The 11,912-nt window shown below is 46.6% G+C and overlaps 1 protein-coding gene across 1 annotated transcript; it reads right to left on the bottom strand.

Moving 5' to 3' along the window:
* Nucleotides 1–639: 639 nt before the first annotated feature.
* MED18 (mediator complex subunit 18) lies at nucleotides 640–2,919 on the bottom strand. Its single transcript, XM_015409179.1, has 2 exons — nucleotides 2,845–2,919; nucleotides 640–1,334 (listed from the first exon to the last, which is right to left on the bottom strand). The coding sequence occupies exons 1-2, from the start codon at nucleotides 2,915–2,917 to the stop codon at nucleotides 781–783; spliced, it is 627 nt and encodes a 208-aa protein (XP_015264665.1). The 5' UTR covers nucleotides 2,918–2,919; the 3' UTR covers nucleotides 640–780.
* Between the last annotated feature and the right edge of the window lie 8,993 nt (nucleotides 2,920–11,912).

The raw sequence follows: 11,912 nt of genomic DNA, 5'->3' as shown, positions 1-11,912 counted from the left end.
TGCACCACCCCGCATCCAAGACTGTGGAGCTTTCCCCACCCTGGAAAGACCTGCCTGGCACCATCATTTCACATTTTTGAAAGCTACCTGAAACAATCCCTTTCCACGGTGTTACCCCGGATACACTTTCCTGGGAGCAAGGGTCATTGAACAGACCTGGGTAGGATTCTTAGCAGACCTGCTTAGCATTGCTCTCTCATTTCCTTTAACAAGAGGGCATCCTCAGGATCATGCCATACAACTGTGCCTTAACTGCGAAGAGATATACTTTTGCTTTTAAGACGTGGTGACAGGCCTCATGGATTGCGTAAAATAACACTAACTGCGCCATCTGACTGATGTCAGCTCAGCACAACAGCATTTCCTCCCTCAGACAGCAGGAAAAACAGGAAATAAACTAAACTCAAAGGAAGTGCTTGTAAATGGGATCAGATTACCCTTTGATTACCCTTAACAAGAATGTTAAGAAATTTCTTAATACTAAAGTTACACGAGCTGTTGCCATGCTGATCCCAAGGATCCAGATAGTTTCGAATTAATCTTGCCCAAAGAAGGTTTGCCCACAGCTCAGCAGCTGGCTGCTCTAACACCAGAGTGTGTAAAGAGGAACTCAAAAGCAGTACAACACTAACATCCCCCTTTTTTTTATTTGGAACCACCAAAAAACAAGCCACCTATCACTCTGAAGCCAACCAAATCAGCCAGATTTTTCTAATTCAAGATGTCTCTCTTCACTGGTCAAAGCTTTCTGAAGCTCCTCAGTCAGTAAAGCCAGTGTGTTCACATCAGCCTTTTAGGATCAATTTTCTCTAAGTGTACTAAAGGCTTCAGCTGTTCAGCGAAACTCCGCATGTCATCCGAAACCATGTCCTGTCCTGCTGGTGCTACAACACTCAGCTCCACAAGGTAAGAGAGAGACAAGGGTTCAGTGTTATCGGTGCTGCCTGAAATCAAGATCCGGAAGATCTTGTACACCACAATTTTCATAATGCCCTTACGAAACACATGGCCCTTGGCCACAAACTCATGGTCCATGCGGAATCCCATCTCCACCAGGAAATCTGTCAGGTTTTCAGAGGTGGCAATGTCCACACAGTTGCGCACCAAAGCGTGGCGGTTTTTGTCTCCCATTTCTGGCTGCCCGAGATACCGCAAGTGCCAAGGGGTGCCAGGTTTGTCCATGGAGCGGCGTGTACGCAGGACAAAGGGGCTGGCTTGCTGCCCCTTCAGGAGGAACACCATCTCGTGATCCAGAAAGGTCTCTGGTTCCATGTTGTCACACAAGCCACGGAGCCGATGAAGCAGACTCTCCAGACTTTGGTCCAGAACACTCCCTACAAAGCAAGGGAAGACACTGATAGGTGCACATGCACATTAAGAAAAGCAAAACGTCCCTCTGTGTCATCCTGCCACCTGACAGATCGTGAGACCAAATGCTCATTGAAAACCCAAAGCATTATACAAACATCCCTAAGTAGAGCATTCACTCAAGGGCCACCAAGATCTTCAAAAGAGATTGCATTCACATTGCTCCTTAGCACTAAGAGACATTTCACACATTTCATTTACCAGCATGCATGGAAACCCAAAGCGCAAGATACCTCTTTGAAAACACGTGCATCAAAAAGGTACATTCAACAAAGAGCTGGGACTGGCTACGGCTCATCTCAAGTTTTTACACTATGAGAAACTTGGGTCTACCACTACAAAACACGTGAAACAGGCTGATCCTGCTTGATCATTGTCTTCCGCAAGTGGGTGAAGACTTTTCTTCTTAATCTGGCATTCCCTTACTGATGCTCCTTCTTGCTTTCAAATTGCTGGTTTTATGGTTTTTTATATACATACGCACATTGTTTTAAAACCCTGCTGCTCCTTCTTGGTTTTAAATTGCTGGATACACACACACACTGTTTTAAAACCCTGACCTGGATGGCCCAGGCAAGACTGATCTTGTCAGATCTTAAAAGCTAAGCAGGGTTAGCCCTGATTAGGACTTGGATGGGAGACCACTGAGAAAGTCCAGGGTTACTACAGCAGAGGCAGGCAATGGCAAACCATCTTCATTTGGCTCTTGCTTTGAAAACCCGAAGGGGTCATTGTAAGTCAGCTGAGACTTGACAGCACTTCACATACACTAGTTTAAAGTTGATTGAATGTCTTTTAAACTATTGCTTGCTATCACAATGTCCCTACTTGGGTGGAAAAGCAGGATACAAATGTTTTAAATAAATATTGACAGGTCAGACTTGTTCCATCTATGGAAGAAATGCATCTGTGTTCCAAGTAGAACCATGTGAAATTAACCCCTTGCTATGGTAATAATCCTACAGATTTATCCACATTCATCCGTTTAAACAAAACAGAAATCCAACCTTATAGAGTAACATTTACTCTAGTGAACTGAGCTCTGACTCATGAAAACTTACAGTGGAATAAATTTTGCACACCCTTAAATGTGACTTCTGTTTTACTATATTTAATAGTAAACTGGCTGGTCCTTGTGTGGATGGCCAAGCTGCTTATGTACAAAGCTTGGGCCTCTAAAAACTTAAGAAAATTCTTCATGTATACAGAAAAGTATGACCAAAGGACACAACTTTTTTTTTTAATCCCAATGAAGACAAAACTTCTGCCAAAAGGGGCTGAATGCTGAGAACAGCAGTGTTAGTAAAAAAGGGGGAGGGGGAACATGTGCAGGAGAAATTGGAAGCATCTGATTGCTTAGAGAATCCTGGAAGAAAAACTGAGGCACCGAAACTTCCTCCCTTCCCCATGATTCTTATAAACCCCCAGAATATCAAATGTAAAAAAATTTCAACTGAATTCTTGCCTTCAGTTTACCTTGGAGTAAATATTCCATCATGTTAATGGTACCGCCAGTGACCGGCATCATAGTGACAGGAGGGGCCTCCATGGTATCACCTGTTCTTGAAGAAACAGGAAAATAATCAATAGGTTCCTCTTGCTGCTGCTTCACAGCTGCAGGAAAAGAAAATCCTGCTGTTCAGACAAGATAATAAAATCGACTCAGTTTTTAAAATTGTTACATAGTGGTTAGAGTGTTGAGCTGGGACTGATTTCAAATCACCAAATCACAATTACACTTATCATGAGCCAGTCATTGTCTATCTCAGTCTAGTATACCTCAGAGCTTGACAAATCCCCGGTTCCACGTTGACACAGTCCCCAGAAATTTCACTGCAGCACCTAATTTTTGTTTGTGGTGGTAACAGCTAGAAAACACAGTTGTACATAACTTTGAAGGCTGAAGTATGGGTCTGTCTCCTAAAATTTTTAGATGGCTTCCACAGCCAAAGAAAATCTTTCAAGGCCCAGTCTACCTCACAGGGCTGTTGGACAGATAATACAAAAGACAGCAGAACCAAGGACAGAATAACAAATCATAGAAGGATTACAGATATGAGCCTTCTAAGCAACCCTTGGTGCAAATGGGACGGACTCATTTACTACTTATGAATTGGCCACCCTGCAAGCAGGCTCTGGCCAATTTACAACATTACAGACATTTAAAATACAATTAATATATACTTAAGATTACTACAAATAAAACAAGAGATTGAAACCAATCAAAATTGGCAATAAAGTAATCCTCCTTTGTCATGTGGGAGCCACAACTTGCCTTAAGTTGCACAGTGTTCCCTCTAAGATGAGTTAGTGTGAGCTAGTTCATAGTTTTTTAGCCTCCGGCTCACACATTTTTATCTTAGCTCAGGAAGGATGGCCCCAGAACAAACTAATCTACGCAGTAGCCAAATCACTCGCTCACAGCTGTAATGCCAATAGCTCACAGAGTAGAATTTTGCTCACAAGACTCCACAGCTTAGAGGGAGCATTGAAACATCAACGTCTAGATGAGACAAGCTTGGGGAGAAATCCTGCCTGCCTCAAGAAGGGCTGTGGTCTTAAAAAAACTAAACTGTAGATGCCTTTTTGAATCTAGAACAGACCATCAGTGTAGTCCCTAAACCCCGGGCTCGATTACGATAAACAGGCCAAATTCTCTCGTCTAGAGTCGGCTGCAAGAGGCACTAAAGCCGGAGGATGTCCCCGCGACCTACGGAAACGGAGAAGAAATTCCTACGAAAATAAACTCACGTTATCCGTTTACCAGCAAAAGCACCCTCCGCTGCCCGGCCTCCGACGCGCTTCCCACCTACCCCCTTCCCGGACAAAACGCGCATGCGCTTTCTCCTACTTGAATCTTACGGCGCGGCCATCTTTTTACCTCTGACGTCAGTTTACGGAAAGCGTCAGTTTAACGTTTCTACGCTTTCGCCTATGAAGGGGGAAATGGCGCTTTGCAGGAAAGTCGCTTCTCTGTCGGGGGAGCCGTGTTGTCCCGTGACGTTGAATTTATGTGCCACGAAAAACCTTTGGCTTTTAAATCGTTTTGACTGTTAAAAACGTGTTACGCGTCGTAAGTGCGGGAGAGGTCGTACAAATGTTCACGTATGTAGAAAAGAAAGGAGGAACTAGTTAATTATCGTGTAGCTTTAGCGGTTTGCTTTATTGTGAAGTGAAGGTTCCCTTGCTCGAAAGCCAGTCGAATCCGACTCTAGGGTTGCGGTGCTCATCTCTGTTTCAAAGCCGAAGAGCCAACGCTGTCCGAAGACGTTTCCGTGGTCATGTGGCCGGCATGACTAAACACCAAGGCGCAAGGAACGCTGTTACCTTCCCACCGAAGTGGTACCTATTTATCTACTTGCAATTTCTTGCTTTCGAACTGCTAGGTTGGCAGGAGCTGGAACTAGAGACGGGAGCTCGACCCGGGTCTCGAACTGCTGAACTACCGACCTTCCACAGCCTGCAGTTCAGCGTCTTAACCACTTGAGCCACCGCAGCTCCATTTGCTTTATTGTATCATTATATAATTTGATTCCAGCTTTTCAAATTAGTAGTATTTGTCATTCCTTTTAAAAAAAAAAAAAACTCAACCCCAAGGAGATCCAAGCCAGCCAAACATGCTCCTTTCCTCTCATCCTCATGACAGTCCTGCAAGGCTGAAAGAAAATGACTGGTTGGTGAGCTTCAAGGCAAAAAAAGGATTTCGAATTCAGATCTCTGTGCTCTTAGCCTGACCACCCCAACTAATACCTGGAGCTTGTTATGGGCATTAAGATGCAATGTAATTTAACCAGTATGGGACAGACCATAATGTCCTGTTCTGCCTAGGGGAAGTAATGTGGCACAGTGACAGAAGATCCCAGATTCTGTCTCTGATATCTCTAGTTAAAATGATCAGGTAGGGGGTATGTGAAAGACCTCAGCCTGAGATCTTGAAGAGCCCTTGCTGAGTGAAGTAGAGGAAGTACTGATAGGTGGATTTTATTATTTGTGGACCATTTATAGCCCACATATAGCCCTAAAGTGGCTTACAACATTCTCCTCCTTTACCTTCATATACCAATTATCTGACTTAGTATAAGGCAGCTTTTGTGTGTCCAATATTTGACATGTTTTTATGGGGATGGGCTGCAACTCAGTACTGGAGCATCTGCTTCCTACACAAAAAGTCCCAGGTTCAATCCCTAGCATCTCCAGTTAAAAGGCTCAGATAGCAGATGATCTGAAAGGTGCCCATTGCAGATCAGAGCAGATAGTCTATCAAGATCAGCAATAATGTCCGACTTGGTAGAGGGATACTTCATTCTTGCTTGCCATCCTGAACTCTCAACTGATACAAGAGAGAAAGACCCTGCTTTTTTTAGTGCAAAACAGTGACTAAAACCCAAGTGTTGTTAATATTGGCAGCAGTAAACTGGCAGCCCGCAATTGCCATTTTTTGCTTTCTCGGGCCATAAGAGCCAGCTGAACTTGCAGTTCCCTGGACTGCAACCCGTGGAGTGGGTGAGACTGAGTAACCTGCATCCTAACAAACAAATGTGATTAACAAATTGCATGGAATGTACCCTGACAGAAGAACCTGGAAGTTGTGAAAGGGGGCAGATAATTTCTATAGCAGTTTACAAAGTGCTGTGCAATTATTTTCCTTCCTTGTTTATGCTCACCACTGCACTGTAAAGTGTACAAGGCCGAAGTTCTGGAGAACTCTAGATAGCAAGAGTATCTTTTAGTTAGGGTTGTTTGGACCTCTTTAGCCCCTGTAATTTTGGGGGGAGCGGCTGAAGTGGGTGGAGTTTCTGTTCTGTTGTTGATTGATTGTGTTCAGAGAGAATAAATTAATCAAGTGGTTAAGAGGCTGAACTTCAGGCTGTGGAAGGTCAGTAGTTCAGCAGTTTGAGACCCGAGTGTGCCGCATGACAGAGTGAGCTCCCGTCTTTAGTTCCAGCTCCTGCCAACCTAGCAGTTCGAAAGCAAGAAATTGCAAGTAGATAAATAGGTACCAGGGTGGGAAGGTAACAGCGTTCCGTGCGCCTTGGTGTTTAGTCATGCTGGCCACATGACCACGGAAATGTCTTCGGACAGCGCTGGCTCTTCAGCTTTGAAACGGAGATGAGCACCGCAACCCTAGAGTCGGATTCGACTGGCTTTCGAGCAAGGGAACCTTTACCTTTACGACTGGCATAGTCGACTGTCCACGGCCATTGACGTGATCGCTTCCTGGCGCCCTCTGCACCCTCGCTCTAGGCTTGCCCCCTGGTACAACGAGGGGTTGCGGCTGATGAAGCAAGAGCTAAGACGGTTAGAGAGACGGTGGCGCCGAGCCCGCGACGAGGCTACAAGAGCATCCTATAGGACGTTTATGAGATCCTATGAGATGGCAGTCAAGGCTGCAAAGAGGGATTTCTACGCAGCCAGGGTTGCGTCCGCTAGCTCTCGCCCAGCCCAATTATTTAGAACAATTCGGTCTTTGATGGCTCTGCCACAGGGCAGACAGAATGGTAGGGGATATTGGCTGTGAGGCTTTTGCGAGCTATTTTGCGGATAAAGTCTTGACACTCCACCGCGACCTCCCCGCCACAGTTGAAACAGTTAGCGAACTCGAGGCCCCTTGCGCATCTTCGAGTCCGGGTTTAGAGTGTTTCGACCAGCTCAGTCTGGAAGAAGTCGACAGATTGCTCGTATCTGTACATCCAACCACATGTGGCCTTGATCCGTGCCCCTCCTGGCTCATTAAAGCGGGCCACGAGGAGTTTCGAGGTGCCTTGAGGGAGATTGTCAACAAGTCCCTCTCAGAGGGGTGATTCCCCGAGGCACTCAAGGAAGCGATGGTCCGCCCTCTCCTGAAAAATACAACTTTGGATCCGGCTGAATTGGCTAACTATCGGTCAGGGGCTCAATGGCTTGCCTCGTTTCTCCAAGGTCGGGGACAGAGGGTAGTGCTAGGGGAATAGCAGTCCCGGAGGCATCCGCTTGAATGTGGGGTGCCTCAGAGGGCGGTGCTTTCCCCGATGCTATTTAACATATATGCGCGCCCCCTCGCCCAGATTGCCTGGAGGTATGGGCTGGGATGTCATCAATACGCAGATGACACCCAGCTCTATCTGATGTTGGGCGGCTGATCAGACTCCAACCTAGAAGATCTGCACCGGACTCTACAAGCTGTGGCTGGGTGGCTCAGACTGAGCAGGCTGAAATTAAACCCGGCAAAGACGGAAGTCCTGTGCTTGAGTCGGACCAGATCGGGATTAGGGCTCCCGCTTCCGACCTTCGATGGGGCACCTTTGGTGCCAGCTTTGGAGGTTAGGAGCCTGGGAGTGCTCCTGGACGCCACCTTAACAATGGAGGTCCAGGTGGCGGCCACTGCCAGATCAGCCTTTTATCATCTTCAGCTGGTACGGCAGTTGGTTCCTTTCCTGGACCGCAACAACCTAGCTACAGTGATCCATGTGACGGTCACCTCGAGGCTAGACTACTGTAACGTTCTCTACATGGGGCTGCCTCTGTCGCAAATCTGGAAGCTGAAGCTGGTGCAGAATGCTGCGGCCAGGTTGTTGGCAGGTGTCCCTAGGTGGGAGCACACCCGACCTGTGCTGAAAGCGCTGCACTGGCTGCCTATAGCATGCCGGATTCGCTTCAAAGTGCTGGTACTTACCTTTAAAGCCCTACATGGCCAGGGTCCGACATACCTGAGGGACTGCATTTCCCCACATATTCCTTAAAGAGCACTTTGGTCGGGGTCACAACACCAGCTGGTGACCCCGGGCCCTAAGAAGGCCAAGCTTGCGGCAACAAGGGCCAGGTCCTTTTCAGTGGCGGCTCCTATCTGGTGGAACGAGGTCCCGGAGGAGATCAGGGCCCTGCGGGACATTTTGCAGTTCCACGAGGCCTGTAAGACGGAGCTCTTCCGCCAGGCCTTTGAGTAGGAGCCGCCACTGCCATTACCACCACCGCACCATTATAGAACAATGTCGCCGGTGAGCCAGGTAACATCTATTTACGGCCCTATTCCTTCCCCTCTGTTATACAAGCTGTTGGGAGTTTTTATTCTTGCATCAGATGAATTGAACTTTAATTGTTTTATCTATTTATATTGTATGCACTATGTGCCCTGTGTAAGCCGCCCTGAGTCGGGGGAGGGCCCTAAGCCGCTCGCGGGGAGGGCGGGGTATAAATGTAATTAAATAAATAAATAAGTAAATTTTAAGTCCTTTTGAGCCTAGTTTTTACAACTACCAGACACAGCAATCTCTTGGAAACTAAGCAGTGCTGAAACCAAATGTACCATTCAGTAGCATATTCAGGCTCTATCCCACTGACTCCCCAACATGATGCTCACTGATGGCCTTGGTGCCCATTTCCTCCATCTCCAAAGCAGAGAACCAGTCCTGCCTTTCCTCCATCTCACTGGAGCAGCAGGTGCTTCAAGAGAAACAGTGCAGAAGAAGAGGAGTTTGTTTCATACCCTGTTCTTCACTACCTGAAAGAGTCTTGGAGTGGCTTACAATTGCCTTCCCCTCCTCTCCTCACAACAGATCCCCTGTGAGGTAGGTGGGGCTGAGAGAGCTCTGAGAGAACTGTGACTGACCCAAGGTCACCCAGCTGGCTGCATGTAGAGGAGTGGGGAATCAAACCCGGTTCTCCAGATTAGAGTCCGCTGCTCTTAACCACTACGCCACGCTGGTTCTCAGGAGCAGCTGCCTCCATCACAGGACGATGCTTGGCTTGAAACCCCCCAACATTTTGTGGCTGTCCATGTCCTCCTTGGTGGCCATGCTGAGGTAGCACACACTACTTATTCTCAAAATTTCCAAAAAGTGCCCAGTAGCTCAACAAGTTTGGGGAACTCTTCACGCTCCCATGGACATCTTTGGACCAGTTCAAGACCTGGTATAGTTATGGTGTGGGATGAGGGCTGGGAAGACCCAGCTTCAAATCCTCACAGTGCTGTGCCCTTGTATTAATAACCACCAGTCAGCCTAAGGATTGGGAAATTCCTGGTTGGGAAATTCTTTCAGATTTTTTTGGGGGTGGAATCTGAGGAGGTTTGGTCTTTGGAGAGGGGAGAGATTTCAATGGATTATAATGCTATAGAGTTCACCTTTGAAAGCAGCCGTTTTCTCCAGGAGAACTGATCTCTGTTGCCTGGAGATCAGTTGTAATCCCAGGAGATCCCCAGCCACCCCCTGGAGGTTGGCAATCCTAGGTCAGCCTGATCTGCCTTAAAGGATTGGTGTAAGGATAAACGGGGAAGCAGGAACTCAGGAACTCCTTGAAGGAAAGGCTGGATACAAATAGACACTGAGGGCGGAAAGTGCAGTCAAGTCACAGCCAATTATGGCAACCCTGTAGGGTTTTCAAGTTAAGAGACATTCAGAGGTGGTTTGCCATTCCCTGCCTCTGCATCACAACCTTGGAATTCTTTGGAGTTGTACCATCCAAATACTAGCCAGGGCCAACCTTGCTTAGCTTCCAAGATCTGATGAGACTGCTACCCCCCTGAGCTATCTGTATAAATGTAGTTGCCTCGTCTGGAGTGATGTCCTAATTTTTTTCGGTGGTGAGGGAATTTGATGATGCTGTTGCTAACCTGGGTAGGGGGTGGATTAAAGGTTAACAACTAATGTTCTATATGATAAGATGTATAAAAACACCTAGATCCTCAGCCCAGAGGTGAGGGCTCAGGAAGTACAGTGGGAGAAAGGTGACTGTTTTGTTGGCCAAGAGTTGGCAGAAGAGTTCATTCTGTGTTGCTTCAAGACATCCTGTCTGGTGGGTCTGTGTTTTTCCCCCTACCTGCTTCCTAGTTTTCTGTGCTGACTGAAGGAGATTATTATGCACTGGCTTTCTGAATCATCAGATTACCAAAAGGCTCCAGAGTAGTTGAGAAAGACCACATCTGACTCAGAGAATGTATTTACTTATTACATTTTTCACCTTGCTTTTCCACAGTGGCTTAAGAAGGTAAGAACAGCCCTGCTGGATCAGACCCAAGGTCCATTGAGTTCAGCAGTCTGATTCAATGGGTTGCCAACCTCCAGGTAGAGCCTGGAGATCTCCCAGTATTACAGCTGATCTCTAGACTTCAAAGATGAGTTTGCCAGGACAAAATGGCTGCTTTGAAGGATGGAATTTATGACATTATACCCTGATGAGGGTCCTCCCCTCTCCAAACCCCTGGTCCCTGGGATCTACCCCAACAGCTCCAGGAATCTCTCAACCTGGAGATGGCAACTATTTAAACAGTGGCCCACCAGACACTCAAGACGGTCTCTAAGTCTGACTTTGGTGGTCCGTTCAAGAGAGAGAAAAGTAACAAGCCTAGAATGAATGTTTTATTTACTGGGCATTCAAAATGAACAATTATAAAAATAAAAATAGATAAAGCTCTTCAAAAGTCCTCCATGTTCCATCATGGCAGCTATGGAAGACCAAAGTCAACAGAAAAGGAGATTCTAGAAGCCAATTAACACCAAGGGCTGCCAGCCTTCAGGTGCGGGCCTGGAGATCTCCTGGAATTATAACCGATCTCCAGATGACAGAAATCAGTTCCCCTGTTCAAAATGGCTACTTTTGAGGGTTGTCTCCGTGACATTATACACTTATGAGGTCCCTCCCGAAATCCCACTTCCTCAGGCTCAACCCCCTAAATCTCCAGGCATTTCCCAACCCAAAATTGGCAACCCAGTAGAGAAGGCTCCTCTCCTTTTTGGCATGTCTCCAAATCTGGCACCCTAGGCAGTTGCCTAGGTTCACATAGTGATTGGGCAAGCCCATCCTGGAGGTTTGGGGTGGTACTTGGGTAATGATCTCATTGGGGATTTGATGTCATTCTAGCAGTTCAGTTTCTCCTAGACCAGGGGTGTCAAACATGCGGCCCAGGGGCCAGATCCGGCCCCCGGTGGGCTTTTATCAGGCCTGCAGTGGAACTGGCTGTCTGCTGCTGCTTCTTCCAGTTCTTCTGCTGCTGCGGCATCGTAGGTTTGCAGCTTACAGATACACACCTGAACAGCATACTCAAGATTGCAACAGCACAGACATTTTGATGCAATAATTCAGAGCAAGAGGTGTCAGTTATCAGACACTGTTAAATAAACAAAATATTGCAAGAGTGCTAATGTTTTAAGCATGTTTTTAAGTTTTTTTAAAAAAACCTTTGTGTTTGTGTCTTTTATAAAGGTTATATCTCCGCTACCTGACATTACATTGTATGACACACAAGGCCTGGCCCAACAAGGTCTCATTTATGTCAGATCCTGCCCTCATAACAAATGAGTTCGACACCCCTGTCCTAGACTCTATAGTAGATGGTAGATGCCACCCTTCAAAGCTGCTGTTTCCTCCAGGGGCACTCATCTCTGTAATCTGGAACGCAGTTCTAATTCTGAGAGAACATCAGGCCCTACCTTGAGGTTGGCAACTTAAGTCCATCTTCAAAACACAACAGCCTCATGTCCCATCAATATATTATCTGGGCATGGTTTTTAAAATGACAGAATGTATAATTGAGGTGATCCCTGATATTTAGCAATGTTAGAGAATAGAGA

The sequence above is a fragment of the Gekko japonicus genome, unplaced genomic scaffold (genome assembly GCF_001447785.1).
Source record: "Gekko japonicus isolate JY-2015 unplaced genomic scaffold, Gekko_japonicus_V1.1 scaffold167, whole genome shotgun sequence".
Taxonomy (NCBI): Eukaryota; Metazoa; Chordata; class Lepidosauria; order Squamata; family Gekkonidae; genus Gekko; species Gekko japonicus.
Note: the sequence above shows the minus strand (reverse complement) of the source record. Positions and strands in the feature narration are given on the sequence as shown.